At 30.8% G+C, this 25,236-nt stretch overlaps 1 protein-coding gene across 1 annotated transcript; it reads left to right on the top strand.

The window, feature by feature from the left end:
* The first annotated feature begins 4,654 nt into the window (after positions 1-4,654).
* LOC110993645 (transmembrane protein 205) lies at positions 4,655-24,862 on the top strand. Its single transcript, XM_022259980.2, has 5 exons — positions 4,655-4,950; positions 17,898-18,067; positions 20,979-21,142; positions 22,533-22,655; positions 23,120-24,862. The coding sequence occupies exons 1-5, from the start codon at positions 4,709-4,711 to the stop codon at positions 23,279-23,281; spliced, it is 861 nt and encodes a 286-aa protein (XP_022115672.2). The 5' UTR covers positions 4,655-4,708; the 3' UTR covers positions 23,282-24,862.
* Positions 24,863-25,236: the final 374 nt, after the last annotated feature.

Below are 25,236 nucleotides of genomic sequence, written 5' to 3'. Positions count from 1 at the left end.
GTAGGTAGCTGCCAGCTAGTGTGTCTCCTATAATATCGACTAACCTTTTTCCTATTTCCTTGAAAAGCCTTATATCGCTAGGACCCTACGGACCAAGGGTCTCCGAATGGGACAAAATAGTAATCAGGAAGGGTGAGATAAAACTTTATCTGATTATATAACTTTTTATGACTATATGATTATAATTTTGTGACAGGAATATTTACCTAAGGTACAGAGTAAAATTATGAAACATTAAAAGGAATTATTATAAAAGGCATGACAATAATTAACTTGCAGAGAAATTTAATTTTTTTTAAATAATATTTCACAATTTGTGACTAGTATATTTATGAATACGTGATGAGGCACACTACATTTAAGCATATACCAAGGATTGAGGTACATTCTGATCGTACTAGTGAATATTATTAAGATTTTAGCTGTTATTATAAAATTATAGTTGCGACAAAATTGATATAACCCTAGACCCCAAACTAGGGAGCCCCTGTGTTGTAACAATATCTCTTGATACATGATGCATGTTTATAGCATTTATTTTCAGAAGTAGTCTTACTGTTGCATCAAGTTTTTTTATCTTTTTTTGCTTAAACTAATAATTTTTCAAATCTTGGCACATTAAATACATGCATTGAATTATTCCAAAACATCTTAATTGATGGAACAGAGTGTATCCGAAATGACCAATCATCGCTTGATCTTGGCATTTTATCATACTCCACATCTTTCTAGCTGTCATCTGTTGCCGCTACTACAGGCACCTTACAACTTCAATTGCGATTTAGTTACCTCAACATTCGTATACCGGCGGTGGCTCCTTGAGTCTTTCAACAGTAATGTTGTGATCATTATTGCTCTTATGTTACAGTTACGAAAAAGACCGATAGCAATCTTCTTTGCTTTTCTCTGAATTTCTTATTGATTATTAGAATAATTAATTTAAATATAGATTAATTCATACAAAAACTTTGATCCGTTTTCGATATTTGAAGTAACACAGTACCAATCACCGGTTTCTTTGAGACTTCCTTGTGGATTCCAATCAAATGATGTTTGACGTTTCCTTTAAAAGATCAAGTTTCCTGAAGGGATTTATCTCGTGTATTACAGAAACTACGGAGAATCTTTAAATTATTATCCTTATTTATTGGCGTTTATTAAATAACAACGGTTTTCCTGAAATATATATACATATATATATATATATATATTAATCAATGTAGAAGATGCCTACGAAACAACAGTAAATTAATAGTATAATAAATATAATAATTAAAAAGTAATTCAAAATAATTAATAAGGGGTATCTCTTCACCTCTCTGCCTCTCTGCCTCTGTCGAGACCACTGATATCCACTGGCCACGGCCCTGACGTACCTCTCTCGCTTCTTATTTGAAATCATCACCATAATATTTGCTATAATATTTATTAATGTTCTACAGATAAATATAAATATACATTTTTGATCGCTATATTTTGTGCTTCGTAACTTTTAACTAACTTTTACTAAATAAATCCAAAATAAATAACTTTGAAAAGTATTTTTTTATTGCCTACTTATTATTTGACCTAAATTAAACCAATGACCCGTTTTGAGTCAAGTTATGGATGACTTTACTTGTCCCTTCTACTTACTTCTCTCGAACTAATATTTATACAAAACAGTAAAATATCATAAAACATTTGTAACAACTAAGAAGGTTTTATTATATTTTTTTTGATATAAAAGAATATATAATCTTATTGATAAATCACTCGATGAATGCGTCTTGATACTATTTTAGCAAATATTACTAATATGTTGTTTGTTGGCATTACCTGTTATTTATTTACGCAATTTTATTTGTCAACAATTTCTTAAAGGAATGTCACGCTGTAGTTATTTTCTTTCTTCACTTCTATATAAGTTCAAAGAGGGGACCGGGCGTTCCCAACAAATCTGGCAGATTCTTTCATTATGCCCTATTCCTTCCAAACTTTAACCATGTCTTGCCTGCAACCAGGCAACGAACCCTGTATCGTCTTCCGTCTCTTGCTATTTGCCTTTTTCATTTATTAAGTTCCTCCACAATTCACATTTTTCTCTTCTCAAAAATGTGTCCTGTCCATCTTCATTAATCCTTATCCTTTCGAGTACACTTTGTAAGGTCTCCATCCTTATATTTTTCATAATATGTATCAGAATTTCTCCTATTATTGATTTTATTCATATATATTTATACATAATTCTGTTATACATTAGTTGCAAACCAAACAAATTATTGATTTTATTTAATATAACTATAATGTTCGGTGCGATGTTCACAAACCCACAAATATGTAAGCTATTTTATATTTGCATGAGAATAATTGATTTTAAAATCAAGTTTCAGTAATGCGAAATCAGAAAAAAAATAGTTGCAAGGGTAACACGCAAGAGACCAGCCTATTCATGGAAATTATATAATTTACAATTGTACTAATTTATCTCTCTCAAAGGAAATAAAATAATAGTTAAAGTTCATTTAATATAAATCCTTTTTAATATAATATTTCGTATAACTTAGCTTTGCTGATGATACATAGATGTCAATTGTCAGCCTTATGATATGAAACCTCTTTAGAATTGTAACTAAATAAAATACCAATTTAAAAGTTTAATCGACTATCGTCCCGCTCCTTTGAAGTATAATTACAGTGGACTACAATTGAGCCGCCTTAATAAAAAATAATTGCACCAAACGATGGTATCGCGGTATTTATTGGTTTTTTATTTATTATTCATATTAATACAGATTTTTTTTAATAGAATAAACCTGTATTAATAGAATAGATTATACATAGAATTTATTGCTACATATCTTTTTCATCTGAGTTAGTCCAAGTGTTCGATTTAAAGAAACTATATTTCTATTTAACTATACTAATGAGTGTACGCTCAATATCCGAGCTTCATTAAAAAAATAGCCTTAAATAATCCGATTTGTGTATGTATTTAATCTTTTAACAGTATATATAGAATATTGTTTTGCAAATAAAAAAGAGCTTTGATCTCGCGTGCCAATGTGGTTTTCCCATTATTCAATTTTAGCACATAAAAGTTTTTCCTGGCTGCGGCGCTTTTTGCGATAATAATTAAAAAATGACCCAAATCTTAAACTTTACAGCCTTTAGGGAAATAATAGATTTTACACATTAGTTAATCCATTGATTATCATATGGGAGGCACCTTTTACGTGGAATCACTCCTATCTCGTGCCTACAAGTGAAAACTACAATGACAAGCGGATGCCGGGATATCATATATAGAATCATAGGTCCAATTTACCAATAAACCTGGATAAATAATAGCAAAAACGGGTAGGAGGCTCACCTGATACTAAGTGTTGAAACCGCCCGTGGACGCTCTCAATGAGAGAGGGCTCGCGAGTGCGTTGGCGGCCTTTAAAGAACCCACTTTTCTTAAAGGACCCTCTACCCTCGTGCTACCTACTCATAGCAGTTAATTGTCATACCTACCTCGTCACTGCGGACCATTGTTTTGGACATTAGAAGTCCACAGAACACGAGGTCAATGAGGTTTGGCTCCACCGAACAAAAAAATATGTGCGTAACAGTTCTTCATTAAGATACAGGTACTTTCCCGCGTAACACAATCAATATTTACTCGGTTTTAAGAATTTGAATACACAAAACCCATGAGACAAATTCAAATGAAGACAAAATTTCTAGGAATCACATTTATTACTGATGTTCCTGGAATTGTTTATGAATTTTAATAATATGTCATGTATAATTGCAATTTTCGTATGTATATAAAGTTATGGCCAAACTAAATATCTTAGATCCAATAATAGAAATGGTCCAATGTTATAAGATAAAGGGTCGTAGCTCTGCTATTATCAGCTGCAATAAGTTTTTAACTAAAATTGCTTTTAATTAACTGACGTTGGTTCAAATACAATCAAAGTGATTTATTCATAGAGGTAAAACAATGTACACCTATAAACATCAAAAAAGAGATATATATGAAATGCTTCTAATTTTACATTTACGGCCAGTTGTCAAACTAAGAGCGTGCAACAGAAGAGAAGAACTGGCAACTCTCCGAAACTCTTTTTAATCGCCAAGTTTTTTCTTTTACACAATGCTTGTAAGGAGCTGCAACCATTACACCATGTTGCACATAACTTCTTATTACTGGTCAACTAATAATAATAAAATAAATTAAAAACAAATATGTGTCCTCTATCAGTAGGAGGCATGGTGAAATAGCAGGACAGGAACAACACTCAAATACATAGTCGAAATACGTAACATCTTTATTCATTCGAAATTTATCCATATAAATATTAATATTACTAATAATTTCGTATACATTTATATAATATCTAAATCGATAGCATATAACAATTTCTTTGTATGAACAATTTTATTTCCCATTAGTCCCCTATGTCACACTATAGCGTTGCCTTAAGATTTAATTTACGGCAAAATAACCTATTCGATAGTCACTTAAGCCTTCGACTGCGAGAAAAAGACATTAGGAATTATCGTTTTTGTTTGAATATTCAAACAAACCAACAATTAGGAAATATCCCTTTACAGGTACACACTATCAACTGTTATCGACAAACGCGAAGTGGGGATAGCTTCAGCCCGATTTATATTCTTGAAGACGCAACTCGCTTCAGTCTCCACCAGTTGCGGTTGAAAACGAACGTATAAAATGTGTAATGTGTGCACTCGCGATTCGCCCATTGAGGCACCGGTTAAACAAAGCCAACCGAATAGAACCCTGGAAAGGATGAAGAGGAAGCACAAAATTATTACTAACCCCGCCGATGAGGAGAAGCAGAAGGAGGTGGCGTATCAGCCCGATTTGCTGGCCGTTTCCACCCAATTGACGAAAGTCGTGTACGATACAGCGAAAGACCTGATGGTGCGTCTTCAGGAGACTAAGGCATATGTGTAAGTGTTTTTTTTTAAAAAGAAGGTTTACTATACACAGATTTAAACATTTATATATCGATCGCCGCTTTACTAATATAAAAACAGTTACGTATTAATAATATAATAGTATTCTTGTATTTCTTAATCATATACAGAGATATGAAGGTTTTGCTCTCATAACATTTATTTATTTAAGGAAATATGCTATGAAATATACATTATTAATAATGTCAAATTTTTGTATGGCAATGTCTAAGCAATTTGTTAAAACATTATTGGAGTATATACCATAGATATTTTATAGATTAACAAGCTCATTTGAATCTAGAGCATGCAATTCAGCATAAATTCTTTTTTCAAAATCTACTGAAACCTAATTTACGAACGTATTTTCTTACATATGTAAATGACAGTGTCAATAAAAAAATATTGAAAATAGCGTAATACAATTGACGTGTGCATATGTAATTCGTGACGTAGCGATACGAAAGTGCAAACAACCTTCTGTATATAGAGTATTGTTTCTTTGCGATTTATTTGAATTATTTGTTACGTCTGAATTTTATCTGCGTATGAAATTAAACATACCCCTCCCCTAGTTCCAGAAATCCTTGATTTCCTATTTACACAAAGCCGTTTCAATAATTCTGTGCTCATTTTCTTACACGTACTAGAACTTAAATCTGTTAACAATTTAAAAAAGAAAAAAAAATACCGTTACCGATTCGCAAACTAACGATTGGATTAAAATTAGTTCCGTTTTAATGAGCGTACAGTCAGGGTTTTTATCCATTGGAAAGGATTACGGCCTTGCAATACTGTTTTATTATTTTGGATTTTAAACGAAACATAAACGAATTGCTTTCTGATTGATTAATATACAATAAACTTACGAAATTTTATAAATACAAAGGAATGAGGTTTGGTTTGGTGTTTTTGTATAATAATAATCCAGTGGCGCTGGCGCAACCCTAAAAAGCTTTTGGTTAGGGTCTACTTTGATCATTTTCTGACAAAAAATAATTATTCTTGTTAATACGAATCGAATTAACTGAATTTATAACTACACACGGTTACATTATACTAGTAATATACTTGTCGCAATCGCGTCAAAGTTCAGTCAGTATTTTGTATAAGCAGATTGATCCTTCGTTAAGAGATTCGACGAATCATGTCCCAGTTACATTCGATTTAATTAGTTCGTATCATTTATAGTTTATAGTATATAACTCACCCCAGAGTAAAATATTACTTTCATTTTGAACTGCCTTCAATCAAACAAAATTAAGAAGATAATTAAAATATAGACCAGTATTTTGATTAGGATCAATCGCTTGGCGATTTCTCAATATTATGATTGGCATAAATGGTTTTTCATAGATTGCCAAGTAAAATAGGTCGAATTAACGCCTCCTGTATATGAATAATATATTATTAGGATATTTATAGCTGTCCCAAAAAGTATAATGTATATTTTTATTTTGTTAGATGACACATTTCCTTGCATTACGATACTTTTTCGTTGAGCGAGGAAAGCAGAAGATCTGGAGTACTATCTACCAGGCGTCAAATGAAAACTTTAATTAACGTCGGTTCACTAGGATTCATCGGTCCAAAAGCCTCTTATAAAAAAAGAACAAATTCAAAGTTGCAGGAGAAAGATTTTGTTGGCTTCAAGATGGCTGGAAATTGAACGGATCAGCTCATTATGAGATTGAACGCGGTATGGCATTAGTACTGTAGTTATCACGTTTCCTTTTTTCCAAAAGCTTAAATTTCATATTAAAACAGCCAACGGGTATTATAATAAAGTCGTACACTAAAAGACACAATTTAATTAAAAAGTGCCGGTGCTAGTTACGGAGCATGTTTCTAAACATTTACAAACGGGTGAAAGTATAAAATACAATACAATGTTATATTTTGTCGTGTTACTTTTTATCGATTTATTGCTAGCAATGACATAGCCTTATCAAACGAGATACGCTCTTACGGCTTAGAGTTGATTTGATATATTGTATAAATGATTAAAGGTTGTATTTGATTTGTTTTGATCATCGTGGAACATTATTCTAAAAGAGTTTATGTGTAATATGTGTTCTCAGACAGATGTTCAAACTTAAGTTCAACGAATTTATCATTTAACACTGTAATATTTTCACACACAGGATGTCTCATCATTACACATCTAACCTCACATGAGACTAATGTCAGTACAAGAAAAAATATTTAAAAATTGTATAATAAATAACTAAACAACCCACTACCAACACAACCCACACAGACAATCGTACGCCTAACAATAATAAAAATGTAACATAAGAAATTGTCTAGTAACTTACAGTCTCTTAAAGGGGATGGCACTGTGTCCTTGTGTTCTATTTTAAGGTTAATTATAAGTAACAAATGCATAAATACATAAATATGTGTGTTCAACCAATGATTTTTTCGGCAATTCGCCAGCATTTTTTGTTAGAATTGTTATTTATCCGTTTACAAGTATTTTATGTTTAATTATTATGTTTAGGTTCTCTAGTAAATTACGAATTACATAAGATATTATATTTGAAAAACTTATGTCTATTTACAGGAATATAGAAATGATTATATTTTCAAGAGACCCATTATTGATCTAAAAATCAAACACAACAAAGACACACCATAAATACATAATTATAGCAAAAAGTTTGTCGACAGTATCTTAAAATGCAAAGGTCATTTTTAAAGATACAATAAGTCAACAAAAATAGTATTCTCAAATAAAAAGCGCTAAAAAAAACTCTGGATGCTTCCCAAATTCTATTGAAGCTCAAATTTATTTTAAAATTACCGCTGTATGAGTAGCTTAAAATAATTATTCATACATACTTTGTCACACTTGGCATACCTATGACCATAGACTACAAAATAAAACTAAATTGATGTAGAAAAAAGGTTAGAATGTGTTACAAGCGCTGCAGTAAAATCAAATTTTCTGCGTAGCTAAGATAATACTCGTCTAAGACGGGATTTTCTGCGTTATAATTTTAAATAAGGAAATCAAATCAAAAAAATTGGGTTTTATCATTAGGTCAGTTTCCAGGAAAACCAATTGGGTTTGTCGTAAAATCTACATACAATATTTTGTAAGTAGATTTTAAAAACTGTACCGAAATTGCTAGTAAAAAACTAGTGCAGTGAAATTATTACAATTCTAAAAAAATTTGACAGCATGAACCGGTTTTTGATTTGGAAAATATCTCACTCACACTCTTTATCTTTAAAACTGTCATTAAATTGACACAAGCAATTAGTGAAATTAGAACAAATGTACATCATCATCTAAAAACACTTGACAGCATGAATTACCGGTTTTCGGTTCTTGTAAATAACCGAATGTACTTTGCACCGGTTTGCAGCACTCAATTCAACCAATGCGGATACTGGTGAAATTTCTTTGAAACAGATTAAAATCATTAAAGGAACTACAATTTGTTACGTAATTTGTATATTTAATAAGACTGAAACTTGAAACGTTTTTAATTTAGATAAGGTGATCAACTCTGTGAACAACACTTTTGTCTATTGGTTTGTATTAAAATACACAATAAAATTAATTATACGTATTTTTTTACAACTATATGAATTAATTAATCACTTTTACTACTTATATGTATTACATATTTAAAAAACTAGTGGCGCTACATCCAGTTTGGTCTGAGCCTCAGATTTCTGTATCTTGTCCATGATCATTTGTCAATCTAATAGGTAAGTGGCAATTAGCCTCCTGAGTCTGAAGCACGTCGATTGATGCTCAGCCGGGAATCGAATTTACGACCTCAGGAATGAGAGTTCCACAAAAAACTTAGGCTACGCCTAAAAATATCGTAATACGCTCTGTATTACGATATTTTTTTACAATATCTGACTAAAACCTGCAGTTTTTGAAGGTCTGCTAAAATCATTCAGCATCAATGTCCATTTGCTATACTCGTAGTAACTAGTTGTCCATTCCTTTAGACAATCTTTTCTTTAAAAACCAGTAGTAGAAATTACGGATAGTAAATTGATATAGAACCAGGACGCTAGATAACGACGTGTCCCATAAGGAAGAGATATAAGCTTTTATCTATTTGTTATTATGTTGATGGATTAGTCTATCTCTAGACAATACATATTCGGTATAGATAGAGCACATTTTGATCTCGCATTATCATTCTAAATTTGGTAAAATTAGCATCAAATAAGTATATCCTTTGATTTCTTGTAGATATTTTACTTAATTAAACGATTTTATTTCATTTGTTTACCATTTATTACTTTTTTTCTGTAAAAAAATACTACATACTACAACCCTTATACTTATTATAGGTTTTGACACAATTTAACATCTGTTTTATTCATAATGTGTGTTTCTGTAATACAATATTAATTATTTATTTATATATACATTTTAAAACAATGTTTATGCCTAAAAAATACACATGACATTACAAATTTAACACACTTACACATACACATCAATTACATTAGAACTTAAGCAATATATCAAAGGAACTAAAAAAACGACTACAAAATAAACAATAATAAAAATATTAGATATGCTGACTTCCTTCAGTGTTGCACACATAAGAAACACGAAGGGATTCTTGCACAGAAGTAAAACGCATGGTGAGATCATTACAATATTCGCTTTAATATGTATTATAGAAGTATTTTATGTATAAAGGCCCCAATCTGATTCCTACCTGGACTAATACTGCATGTAGACCTGCACGTAGTCAGTGTTTAGAGCAATTGTTTCATTACCACATCCCCAAGCAATCATGTCTTTATTGTTCATATGGTTGATTCTATGTGCTGAGGTAATAAAACTATTATTAATCTAAAATAAAACTGTAAACCAGTCGTAGTCAATGAGCCAAAGCAACATCAAGAAAATAGAAGGATATAAATCATATTACCGCCACCAAGAGCGACATTTAATACATTTACATTTTTTTTAATAAATAAATTTTTAAATATCTTTATCACAGTAAATCTTTACAGTTGCCGAGGCTTTACAGAAATAATTTAATGAATTATGTTGGGAAAACTCACTCTTCCACGAGAACAGAATTATTTTCGTTTGGAATCGCTTGAATAAGATTACTTTAAAACATTTTCATTTCATTGTACCTACTCTTTACACTGACATATTATGTAATTATAAAATTTGTTGATTTTCTCGCGTCCTTTTCATTAGAAGCTAATCCTACCAAAATGGATAAATCTTAATACAACTTCACAAACTTTCAACTATTTCACAATACTCATGCTGTATTTTAATAATAATAGATAAACGTCACAATACAATCTAGATTGTTCCAAGAGATTTTAGCTACAATAAGATCTCTAACAAAGTCATGTTTCTTGCTTGTAACAATGTATTTTTCTCCGTAATAAAATCTTATGAAACTGAATATGAAAGTGATTATAGCCATGAAATCAATCCTAGACATCCTAGGCAGATGATTCATAGTCGAAAGCGTTCGTGGTAGCGTTTAATATGACTTCATGTCAAGACTGGAATTAAATTTGAATTTCGAATTTAATGACGTGGAATAATTTATACCTGGTCTTATATTCCAAAATAAACGTATTTTACTTTATTTGACATACGGGAATTATACTTAGTACAAAGTATCGAATTCGAAATCTTACCGCCAGCTCTGTTAAAGATCTCGTGGCTAATCGGTTTCGAAAAGGAACTGTGATGACTGACATTGAATATACATAATTATTAGTTTTTTATATTTTTTATTTAGTGCGTCTCGCACATATCATTGTTGTTAAAAAATATTACATTTAATAAAAATATCACCGTAACGAACAATTCGGCACAGCGACCGAGACAGCGCGGGTAACTCAGTTCTAGGTGCTCTAGGTCTAGTTGTATTAGTAACATTTTCCCATTTGTTAATATTAGCCATCAAGAGTATTATTACCTATTATAGATTGTCAATTGTTAAATAAATCGCTCACAAACATTTTCTTAAGTATCAAAAAAGTGAAGTAAGAAAAATAAAATATAACGAAGACATGATAACCAATATCGCTCAATCTGTCAATCAACAAATAAAAATGAAAATAAAGGAAAATCTATTCGCTCTTAAATATTGGTGTCCATATATCTTATCACAGGATTTGTAAATGATTGATTACTAGTCAATGTACTGAATCTCAATATTATATGGTGACGATAAAGTTTATTTAAAAACAACACACGGCGCTAACAATTCATGTGGTCCGTACTATTGCGTAATTTACGATATGAAATATATATGATAGGAATATAAGTTTTCTTTAATACTATGGAATATATTCTGAAATCACAATACCGATTGCGAGATATCAAATGACGAAAACGTAAAAGCCAATCGATTAATATCATTTCCAATGCACTTTAGATACAGGATACTGTTAAAAAATGTTTGAAACAATTTGTAAAAACGTAAAAAAATGTAATATATGTCTAACTACTCGTATATGCGAACAAAAGTTAAATATCTAATAAACGTCGGGTAACGTATCTACGTCAAAATATGTTATAAATTTCGGTTCATATGTCCAATATCTGTTCTTGACTGTTTCTCAATAGGTTTTATAAGTATTATTAACAACGCCTCATGGTCGCCTTTATTAATAATTAATTATCTTTGATTAATACCAACCTTTTCAACATTTTATCTTACTTAAAAGGTAAAGTTGAACTCGTAAATAATTTAAACTTCATTAAAAAAATAAATTGGTGCAGTTTAAATGATAATGAGTTATTTTAAACCGGGATTTGCACTTTTCATTATAACTGTTTGTAATGGACTTTATCTTTACACAATCGAAAGGCGTTACATTTTTATAAAAACACATATAAAGTTGTTTTAATAAGCTGTTTTAAAAGCGGCCAACAGTTGAGCAGATTTCCATTTGTCATTTAAGATTACAATTATACTAAATTTTAGAGTTTTATAAGCGTTAGCGAAAATAAGTGTATTTAATTTAATTTATGGAAACTAATTATGCAAATAAAAAAGAATGAATTAGTAATTTATATTCAAAATTATATATACATATTTATTAGTAATTCATAATTAAAATCTACAAAAATGTATTATTATTCGATTCGGATGTATGCAGGATTTTAAAGGGAATTGGTGGTCTCCAAGTTTCAATAACGTGATGAAGAATTACTTGAGTTAAAGTCATTTGTCCCCCAGGTGGGGAAAAGGGTATCAAGCTTATAAAACCAGCCTGATCGGTACTGGACAACTCTCTTAATTTCGTCATTACACCACGTCATTCTAGCTTACTTCTCCTGCAGTACTGGGTTATTTTGGGCGGCCACTTTTCATTTTGCCTTGAGGATCCCAATCGAGGGCTTGCTTAGAAATATGACTTGTGTCCCTACGGAGCGTATCTACTGCTGTCGGAATGTCATTGAACTGATGAACAATGAGTAAGATAAATTATTTAAATGAATGCCGTATGTATTTAATTCTATGGTCAGCGTATAATGCTAACCTCTCCAGGACAAATAAGATATGATGTTTAAAAATTCCCTTTTAATAAAATTTTGCGGGAACATTTTAAAACAATTTGAAAGATAGCTTTTAAACACTTCAACGTCATGTTATCAATGATGTAGGCCATCGCGTGTATTGTGTTTAACTGAAGTAATTGGAATAAATTTTTCGCTGTGTTTAAAGAAATTAAATGTTTCAAATGGTTTTATACCTTTTTTACAGTGGTTGCGTACGTTACGCTTGTTGCTATGCGTTGAATATGATGAACACTTTGTAGTAATTTATTTAACGTTCCGTCCATAGATTAAAGATTTTCAAAGCCTTTTCTAACGTAAGTTTTGATTTATTTGTTTGTTGTATCGTGAATGTTTTCATTATTTTAATTTTCTGGAAGTTGAAAGGCTGAGACGTATAGAACTCGATAAATATTTTAAGAATTTATTATATGGTTATAGTAAAATAAACCAAATATTTTCTAAGAAGACAAAAACATCCGGAAATCGTTTGTATAGAGACGGATATTTTTCTTAATATTATCTGTCAAGTATATATCAATATTTATCATATCCAATATTGAATTGATTTGCTATTATTTAAATGCAAATAAAAACAAAAGTAAGATTAAATTAACTTATTATTTAAATTATGCTCATAAATTATGAATTTTAGATAGGAGTAGTAAAAAGGTAAAATCTTTAATAAAAACAACTGATACAACATTTAGTTCAGTCAGTCAATCGTTCATTCAATTGTCTGGCGACTGACAAATTGTTACCAAACTGAATTGATAAAATATAAAGCGGCATGCACCGACATCTAAATTCAAATTTATACCTAACTTGTAAGTAAAAAATATTAATAATTTTTAATAGAAGCGAAGCTCGCATTTCTTTTTCTCTTATCCCGGTGATACATTTTAATGCTGAATTCATTTCGATGTTTTAATCTGAAGTATAAACTTATTGTGTTTTCAATGAATTTTATAAAAAAAATTCATGCATCTATAAACATGTACAAATGTACTTACATCTTATGAATACTACAAAAAGATTTCCAAAGTTGGTATCAATGTATGTTTTGGATAATTTATATGTTCCTGTGAACGCAGTTTCACAGACCTACAGGAATGAAAGTTTTTATTTAAAATTCGAACCCTGAAATTGGGCGTTTATAAAATCCGTTCTTGCAACGTGTCGGATACGAGTCTTTTTGCCATTTTATATTGACATTCTGTTCGCGATGCATTTTTTCAAAACCATCTCGTACAACACAGTATCATGCATTATTTAGATATTATTTCTTATTTTTCAGAACTTTGTGTCAATGCTCTGTTTGTTGACAAGATAAGATCCCCATCCATATTTTATAAATCACGCTCGTCATTGTACCTCTTTTACAAGATATTTTATTGTATATTGTTTTTACGATTACATGTGTAGAATATGGATTTTTCATCTACACAAACGTCATTCGACAAATTTGATTTCGGACTAGTACTTTTAGTGATACAACAAATTAGCCAATGTTATTTAACAAAATAATAGATAAGGCATTCGATGACACTTTAATATAGTTCAAATCGTTATCTTTTATCAGTTTATTGAGTGACAAGATATTGCAATCAATCACGGCTTCAACATTGAAATGATACAAAGTTTAAAATGGAAGAATCAAATAATGCAATTACACTTATCATTGCGCCGCGCCGTCTTCAAACATTTTATAATTAGTGTAGCGACACCTACAATCTACGCCTACAATAACAGGAAGTACTTCCTGAAACGCGCTCAGAAAGGTATCGCGGTAGGCCCATAGGCCCATCGGACTGGCTAGTCTGTGGCTTGACTGGCCAAGGATCCTCCTTTTAAGCCTGTGGAAGAGCAGCACCTTCTTTCCGTAGACAAGTACTAGAATGCTTTATTTTGTTATTTTTCAACTTATTTAATTAATCAGCTATTTACAAAAAGCTTTAACAGGAAACAGATTTAAAATTTTTAAAAACTTTAATCTTTATCATTTAAATTATTACTTCCTAAATTATAAACAGGTTGGACTTTAGATATAATAATTTTTATCTTTGGTAATAAATCCGAAATACAATCATCTTATTATTGTTTCAATACAATACCATAGTAATGCGAATTTAGTTTAATAATAGAAAAAACTGCTCGTATTTTTTATCGTCATGCCAACGATATAGCTTTAAATATCTCGAAGGTTAATTGTTGAGATAAATGTCTAGACGTTAACAATTGACCACAAATGTATGTCAAAAGGTGTCTTATCGACTTCATAAACTTGATAAAATATATTATTTTCTCTTGACATGTATATACAAAGAGGGCTCGATCCGGTCGATCGATCGAAGAAGAAGATTCTTCATTTAGAACACTTGTGTATAAATGTTGCAATCATTCACCATTGCAAAACCTTGCATTTTTATATTTCAATGGTCTTATCAGTAGCCCGCGTGCGAAAAGGCACGTCGCCTGAACTGTGTTTGATAACATTCGTAAGTGGATAGCACACCTTTATTTCGACATTGTGTAATGATGTTATTTGGAGAAATAGAATCGTGTTTAAGGACGGAAATGTGAACTGAAGAGTAGTATTGGCCTAGTAGCTTAACGTTCGGCCATCATCCCAGATTTTGCATCAATGGACTTGATATAAGCACAAAAAGCGGTAAAGGAATATAATATATTATTATACATTGAAACTTAAAATCTAACGAAGACCTAGACGCTGGTTTTTAAAACTATGAAAAATCGTGAAAATATCCTTCCAATTATTAATCTAATATATGGTTTGTAAACTATGAGTATATCGTAATATTTTCATATTGCATAGGTATGTACATCATATGCGCTGTCTTTACAAATAAAAAATATATTGTAAGACCAAAAATGCAAAAGACGTGAAGAAATGTGGAAGAGAACGAAAATATTATGTGCCAATAAAAATAAAATCCAAATTTTAGAATATGTAAATAAATAAAATATTTATTAAAATATACTTAACATTATTTATGAACATTTCGGCTCTATATGAATACGAGATTTTCGTATGAGTCAATTCCCAATAAGTAAAAGTAAAAACCTATATGAAGGCAAATATCAAATATTTACACACAAGTATGTATTTAACAAGGCTTCTCTTTATCCCTGACTTCGCAAACGAAAGTGTCTTTGTTATGTTTCCTTAAAAGGCAAACCTTGTACTTTTACTTGCTCTGTGTATTATGCATAAATTCCTTTTTCAAAAGCAATTCCATCCATTAATCATACGAATAAAATGATTTATAATTGATTTGAATTAAGAGCATATACTTACTTCAAAAACAGACAGCCATTTTGTGTACGCTAATTTCAGTAAAAGTAAGTGTTCAAATGTTTCCAGCTGCAATTCCTGTTGCACCAATCAAGCTTTATCAAGCTTTAAAAATAAACATTCCTTTAGGCGTCGTAAAAAGGAACAATTTCTCTTAGATGACATTATGTAACGTACCCGTTAGTAACACTTACGTAATCAATCACGCACAAACATCTGACGTATCGTCGTCTGCGATATTCAAATGTTCTTCAGGATAAGAGATACAGATAATCAAAAAATATGATGAAGCTGATACAAGCTGTTGGCATCACGAAATAGGTAATTGTAATATGCACTGCAAGCGAGCGTCAAGTGTAAACGTGCCACGTGATTAAACAATTCTTAATAGATTCTCTATAATGACTCAAAGCAACCATATTTTTTCTAGTAACAATGAAACCCTTTCTAATCGAAATATATCGATATGGACTCTTTTCTATGAGTATTTAAGAGTAGCAATCAGAGCCATAAATCAATTGGTTACTCGCTTGCAACACGAGTAATATTCACAATTACTGAACAATTGGACACTTGGTAACTGATATCTAGGCTACATACTAGGATAATTCCATATATTCATCGTTGTTGCTACTTCACATGTTTGAGATAATTTAGAGCACGAAATCCAAGAATGAGATATTGATTGAGGTTAAATAAATTTTTATAATAGAGTAGACACAAATATTATTTTTTCAAAGGCAGACGATTACTAACGCAAATATTTCAGTTCAAAAAATGCTAAAATACTATTATTTGTACCTTCTTCGTATTAAATGTAATTATTGTAACATTAGGTAGGGTATATTGTATTATTCAACAAGATATAGTAAATTAGTGCTTTATTATATCTATATATCATATTATGGAAAAAGAAAATTCTATCCCAAAAGATTTACCGAGATATACTTCCAAATACTGATCTGTATCTATATATTGTGCTAATCTGTAGACCCATGGATTTCTATCAGTTATAAAACACGTTGCATATAATGGCAAAATGTGGCTGTATTCGAAATATCATGTTATAAAAAAATATAAGTAGGTATAGAATCATAGGTAAAACAGGGCATTTTTTACCAAACGAAAGTTTTATTTATTATAATAAAAAACATCAATGAAAACGAGACAGATATTTAGCTCTCAGTTACGGTACTTCCAACAGTTGTGAATAATGACGTATTTATTAGCTGTACGTATATACTCTGTACACATTAAACAAGGTATTTGTATATTACAATGTACGATAATGATCTCATATAGGTCAATGATTTCAAACGTCACGCGTTTTGGCAATGATTTTATCTAATTATAAACATATTTACATGGTAATCTCAGAATATATTAATAAGAGTGAAAGCGAGGTCTTCTCCTCTTAAAATAAAATTCAATCTTATTATTTTTAAAATCGATATATCTTCTGCTTTATAGATCTATAACAATAGATGAGAGAATAGAGAGGGAGACGAAGTTTCGATCCTAACATAATATATACGTAAAAGAATGTGCCCAAAAACTACCAAACTAATATTTCTACGGTATTTACATTGGTAAATACCGTAGAAATATTAGTTTCTATTGAGATAGTGTGACTTTCTGGTTACCGGTGATTAAAGTTGAAGAGGTCGTAAAAAACACACAAAATGAGAGAAGCTGCGGGCAGAAGCAACATATATTTCTAGATAAAAACAAATAAACCATTTATATTATGTTATCATGCTTTGATCATTCATATTATTAAAAGACAAGTTTCTGTAAACACTGTGTTGCATAATTAGGTTCTTAGAATCCACGTGCTAAATTGTATATCACGTAGATGTTGAAAAACACAATGTTCTTCTACGTATGAAGTCCTGAATTCTAAGGAGTGGGTCCAAGTTTGAGTTATTTACATGACGCATTAAATCTAAGGGACCTGGCTTGACATGTTACCAGTCACACATTAGACTTCAAGCCATACCATGAATGATCACAGTTCTACGCCAGTCTTCTCCATACAAAACATTACTTCATACGAATTCAATCACATCAATAAAACCTATTTTTTATTTACAGCATTGCAACAAAGACATCACAGCCGTTCCACGTTGCGCTGGCTATCTTCGTAGTTGGCGTGTGGTTAAGTCGTCCTGGTACCAGTAGTAACTTGAGAGGTTGGAAGGCTCTCTATGTAGGCGCTGTCGCCATACATTTAGGTGCCCAGATCTGGATGACTTTAGTCTCTGGTAAGTAACAGATGACATTTAATTATTCAAGAGTGGACTCGAGTTGTCTAAAGAAATATTAGATCACTTTGGTGATCTATTTTGCGGCGAATACGTCAACATTGTATTATGTGGCTTCTGACCTAACCTAATAAATTCACTAAACTAGTGGCACTACAATGTCTAGGTCTGGATCAGATTTGTGTATCAATTTCGTGATCATTTATAAGTAGATTAACCTTCTGAGTTTGACAGACATCGTCAACTTTTTGTGTCTAAGGCAGGCTTCCTCACGACATTTTTCTTCACCATACGAGCGAGTATATGCGCACATAACATGTCCATTAATGCACAGTCTGGATTTAAACTTACTTCTGGGATGAGAGTCAAATCTAAAACTATTCAACACTGTTCTTACTTAAATAGTACACTATAAAATGTCTAATACTCTAGATATCAGAGAAAAATAATCGTTTTTTCCTTGATTAACGATAATATTATTTGTATGCCTTATCGAGATTTCCACGAACGAAAAACCATTTTTTGTCTTTTTTCCCAAATCTATATTGTTGTCAGTCGTCCAAGTTAACTACGAGTATTAAATATATCACAAGAACTTTTTGTTGTACAAAAGTATTCATAGAGTGAAAAATCTCAGTACAATATACTATGTATTTCACAACATGCAGCCTAAAGGTAGTTTCACGGTCAGGTTATTGACAGCAAAAGGACAATCTTTTTTTTACTGGGAACTTGTGTGCGGGCTCTTCCCAGAATCTGATTGAAGTTTAAAATTACAGAACGCTACACCACAATACAGTTGAACAGTTTTTTGAGATATATAAACCATAGCAAAATAATGCTTTAAGAATAATACATTTAATACATTGAGTTTTCTATGAATTAATAAACATCCTTACATTTTATATTATACTATGATTTAAAAATATACTCCAAAGAGGTTTATAAATAGCAAAAGGTTTTCTGTTAATTTTATAGAAATGACTTAATTATTTACTTATTTTATAATAATTTTAGTTGAAATTTGGCACTGTACAAGCTATAAATAAATTATAGTGCTGTTTTGTACAAATAAATTCATCTGACCATATATGGGAGTATACCTTTGAGTTACGCAAGGTATTTAAAAATTGCAAATCTGTCATCAGTTTCGTATATTATGTAAGTAATTAAGTGATGTTTAACTCAATTATTCGCAATAAGGTACTTGGAATTATGCAGCTTAAAATGTGCATGAGGTCACCAAGACTTTTAAAAAACCTTCAGAAGTAAATAATAATTATTTAATGGCGTCCTATAATCTGTTGATGGTACATAGACATATTTTTGCGTTAGTTTTATAGATGATAGCGACGAAGTTAGGGTTGAGAGTTAAAGCTGTGTATTTAGATTGAATACATATCAAACAAAACACTAGTCAAAGAAATTTTGGGCTTTAGTTCTTGGAGTCTTGAAGTTAAGTATAGAAACCAGTTGGTTTCAAATGTATATAATCGAGATATAGGACGACAAGAAAGAAACTCAGAACCTTCCTAACAAAATAAAATAAGCTCTTCAAGTATACTAAAGATAATAAAGTATCTAAAACAAGTCTATGGTACATTAAATATATAGGCCATATGATCTAAAAATCATAGATTTTTTTAATTTAGAGGTTTAGGGTAGGATAGATTTTTTACATCATAGGAAAGTGCTTGAAATTTTTAGACTTCGAATAAATTAAAATGCTTTTTCATAAATATTTTTAAACTTTGTTATGTCTTATGCGATTGATATATTTAATACAATGTAGTAATGTAGAATAATATTTACAGTTGAAACAAATAAGCAAATATCGTTAACCGCAGTGTTAATATTATTATTATTATCATGTTAGCACTTTAGCCTTGTATCAATACACAATTCATTCTTAGGAAGTAGGAAGTAGGGTGTTTGCGTCGATTAGATGATATCTCGAAGTACCTAATGGACACAATACAAAGTTCAAGTTTTTTTTTTACTAGAAAATAGCTATATGAACTATTATGAATGTACGAACCAATTTTATTAAGAATACAATAGTCAAAAATAGCACGACATTCCGCTGACGAAATTTTTTTTGTCTTCTGACATTAAATTTCGGTATAAAAAGTTTTTTAAGGTTAGCAATTTTTTTTTAAATTCCCTTTTGAGGTCATAGCTTGAATAGCGTCACACAGGGCTCTATATTTATTATTATTTTAGATGTACGTATCTCAAAATTATTTTTTTTGCATCAATTTCATGCATTAATATTACTGCTACTACATTATACAAAATAATTTAACATAACTATCTCCCATAGTTTTACTTAAGTTTAACATGTTTCTATTCAGTGTTATTAATTTTAAATATTGTCACTATAAGTTGATCATTATATAGTCTAATAGATAAAAGTTATCAATAAAATTTTCCATGTAAATAATATTGAAGTGTTTATGCAAAGTTGACGCATTTCTCTACGCACGTAGATAATGATATGGAAAATACATTTGATATTCAGGTTAAGAACAGACGGAAATTACGGAACAATTTGTTTTACTTATTCAATAATCTTGACACTGGCAACCCTTATTTAAAGATAAATAAAATAATAAAGTTTAAAATTATACTAAAACGTGGATTAGGCCTCGGTCTTTACTACTTGCGATCTGTAGTATTTCGAAGCTCAGTAGGTCAGTAGTACCTACTAATATCGTGCGCCTTCTTGTGTAGAATTTTTCTTTTTATCTACGCAAATAGCAGTCTCTCGTGTGGTGGAGGAATATTAGCGTGAAACCTTTTATAACATTATCACCCTGTTGTTTAATCGTCCAATAATATACGACTTGCGCTGACGTTATAACTATTCATATATTCATGTTTAGAGGAAATAAATAAATGTATTTTACAGGAATCGTGCTCTACTTCTCTCTCCCACGTCATGAGTTTGGTCGGGTTCAGACAATTCTCTTCCCAATCTACTACGCGTTCAACGCATCAGTTAGTCTTTTGGCGATACTTGCGTACTTCCGAACGCAATGTCTCACACAGTTCGTCAACACATCCTGGTTACAGGTAAGAATATTTAAATGATGAAGCGCGTATGTTATAAGATTTTAGATATGCATGCAGTGCATCTAAAATGTTGAAGAACACGATAACACGACGTATATATCTATGTCAATTACTAATGTCGCCTCGCGAGCATGGTAAGCCTGGATTTTTCACGAGATTTTGCAGATGTTTAGGTTGTGATGTAAGTAAAAAATTTTCTTTGACAAATGATTGTAGGTTGTATTGTGTCATTAAACGTTAATATTTACGAGAAATATAGACGAAATATCGGTTTTAAAGTAACATTAAATTTTTAAATATTGGTGATAAATTATATATACCTAATGAACTTACATCATTCTTGATTTGTTATAAAACTACTTAATATAAATTTAAATATAACATTACATGCTTTTTACAAGCTTTTTAATATTTCACACTCATTTTTTGCAAAGTTGCAAAAACCTCGGCGCCGCTTACCTTGTACTTTATTTGACCTTATTGAGATTACCAACGGATTAATTTAATTTTGTTTGGATTAAATAAATTACAGTATGTATTGTACAGGTATTGGTACATTCCGGATATACTAATTGACTGAATTATTTACCGGATGACCTTACGATCTTTTATGTATTTTAAAACTAGAACTGGCACTTCCAGACCCCAGATATATGTATAGACATATCTAAAACACATCGTATAGTCTTCAATGATGTGCATAACTTACATCTACGGTATTACGGTAATGATGATAGGCGTAAACCAAAACCTGATATTTTAGATTTATTGTAACTTTTTATAATGCTTATAACGAGATTTTTTTCTAAAATCATTACTAGACCTTCCTTTCAGAAATAAGTTACTTGTGTAACAATTACAAATAAAACTAATCTCTATATAAGGTCACTTGAAGGTTGTTTATGCCAATTACCAAATATTTATTGTGACCTTTAATATATTTCACACTTCATCTCAATTGCACATGATTAATTATTAACTATCAAAAGCTTTTTGCAATTCTTTAAATTATATTGATGAATCTGACAAGGTCTATAATTTGCACCAAAAAAATGTATTTATAGTCTAAAATTTAGACTCTAGAATGATATGAAATTATTTACGTATAATAATATTACTATTAGATGATTGTTTATATGGTTAGGGCGGAATGATAAATACCCCAAAAATTATATACCATTGAAACATTTTTGTATATAATAATGTATTCTACCTTCGTACGTCTTGCGAGTAACTAGAGTTACTAAGTAAGAGTTTATAATAACTTGTCAGATAGGTTGAAAGTTTCTCAGCTTCTCACGATCTTAACTACAGAAGTCATAGATCTTAATCATGAACAATAAGTAATGTTATAATGACTTTATTTTCATGTTTCTTTTACTTGTTTCAGCTAGCGTTACTGTTAGTTGTATTCAGTATAGAAGCCTACGTGCGATTCCGTCTCGTCGCACCAATGTTACGTGCCAAACACGTCAAAACTCAGATGGAAGAAGCCGCTGGCGGTGGACAAGAGGTAACTATAGTTCTAATTACAATTTCATACTAGTTAGTGTTGATTACATAGAATCGAATCGAATAGAATCAAGTACAAATGGCAAAAGGGCATACTCGTAGCAATTATGATTGAGAATTCGTATATACATATAACATGTAAATATACAAATCAAACGAACAGTATAGATTCTTTTTAACTACTAGGAGTGGAAGTTGGTTATAAACTGTAGCTTAAAAACAATATATAGAAATGATTATATTTATGTATTAGCTTTTAAAACATTTTTTTATTTATTTATACCTATATAGAAATCTACTGATCATCAGGTCTTACTAAAAGTATACTGGTGTTGCAGAAAAAAAATGCCTGCATTATGTTACATTAGGGTACAAGTCAAAACCTATCTAAATAAAAAATCATGTTACCAAATTTCTCTTCTCTTAACATATATAGCATATAACATAAGTGGTCTCTTATTTCAGGTTGGCCGTCTTCTCCTTGGCGAGCTGGCCCACTGTCCACGCTACGTCCGAGTTCTGAAGACTTTCAGAGCCTATCACTCAACCATCACTATGGGTACTATGATTACTTTGGGTTGCTCCTTTTACTCAACAATGATCATCGTTGACTCCATGTGTCATTAAGTTATTTCAAACCTATTGAGTGACTGTTCATCGATATTAGAGTAACCCACAGACTTAAAACCGTCGGTTAAGGGAACTTCGATATAAGACGGATTTAGGTCAAATATTTACCTCCTTTTTTCGTAAAATAATTATACTGTTTTAAGTAATCTGTTTACCTTTGCATACAAATATTATTATTGCTGAGGTGAGCTGAATTATTTGTTTTATGAATATGGGGGTAAAATTTTATAGTTACATTGGCAAATAGGAAAATAGGTTCCTAAACTGGCAACATTGTAATAAAATGTTTATATAGCTGATTGGCAAAATAACTGAGAGAGTTTTTAACCTTGTTTCAACATAAATTATAAATCAAAGGAATGTCAAACGTGACAGCGTCACTTTGACTTGAAACGTTAACGTCAAAACGGGGGCTTGTTTGAGACGCCATAACAGTACACTTGGGTAACTGTTTGTAGGAAGTCGAAAACTTTATTTGTATGAAAATGACTTCGGGTCGACAAATTTTGATACAAGTTTAGCATTCGACTTTCTTAAAGCCCCAAGTTTCTTTCATATCTCCACAAATATAATATTGTCAACGCAGCCGATTTTTTGATTTTAAACGATTATCTTTTTCTTTCCTTAAATCCAACCTTATAATTATTAAGACGAAGCCAGGGGTGTCTATAAGAACGTTTCAAACGCATTAATGCAACCTACGAGATTCAGACTGCGAAGTCTGTCATTCTTAGTAAATATTAAAAAAAGGATTTTAGGAAATTGAGAGAATGTGGATGTATTGATTAATAAAAGTGTATTCTTGAATGTTTGATACTGTTTATATTTATTTGATAATGCAAAACATATGTAAATTAAGCCACATCTTTATAGTTCAGAATGGAATCTTGTATATAAACAGTGAGGTTAGAAATTCAAATCCTTTTCGAATATCACTAAAGCGCTGGTCGCAAATTAGTATGCTTAAATTAATTTAGAAAAATATTTTAAAACTTGTAATGCATGCTCATTACACAGTAAAATTAGTTTTATTTAAAATAAGTTCTCGGCACCTGTATTCTTGCCAATAAGTTATGTTATTTAAACATCGTTGCGACAGCCGAAGCTGCTTGATAGAATAATAATACACTGCCAGAGAATTAAACTATATAAAGTACTATGATTAATAGACACCTAATTTATGAAGTTATGGATTCAGAATTAATAGAAAAAAATCTAGTCAGCAATATTTATATTATTATGTGATTGAGAAATAACAGTATTATTGTTATTGCTTTTAATTTAATATAGTTCAATGTTGTAGTATACATACTGTCAAAGAAACATTTAATCTGTTGAAAATTTTGATTTCCATTTTCAAGCTTATGTCATACGAATGAAGGTCAAGCAGCTTATAATGCTTAAGCTGTGGCAAATTTTTGTATTTTTCCACATTATAATTAAATACATGCAATGTGTGTAAAATGTAACGTAGAATTATTTAATTGTAATATCGATGATCTGAATGTTAAACTAAGTTTTTGTTATTTATTCGAGAGAATGATGGAAGAGACGTGGAATAAATAATTATAGTTACAATGTGTTTTTAATTATACAACGTTTACAGATAATATTTTACTTCATAAGATACTATAATGAATTAACCATAAAATAGGAATAATGACTATTTAAATGATCTATCACGCGACCACTAGATATTATTATCAGACCGTTCTTCATATAAAGAGTAGACCGCTTGAGAAGCAATAGTTTTGTTGTGTGTTGTGTTTGTTGATAGTACAGCTGATACCAATCTTTGGATGTCGGCTCCATTCCATACAACATACATACGCTTCGTGCAAGGCAATCACTGCAATACTATTTTCTTTTTCTTTCTGGGTTTTCTTTATCATCCTATTCGATATTGTAAATAATGTTGTATTGTTGATAATGAACACAAAAAATATGTGAAA

The sequence above is a fragment of the Pieris rapae genome, chromosome 20, assembly GCF_905147795.1.
Source record: "Pieris rapae chromosome 20, ilPieRapa1.1, whole genome shotgun sequence".
NCBI classification, from domain to species: Eukaryota; Metazoa; Arthropoda; class Insecta; order Lepidoptera; family Pieridae; genus Pieris; species Pieris rapae.
The sequence above is the reverse complement of the archived record's forward strand: the minus strand, read 5'-3'. Positions and strand labels throughout refer to the sequence as shown.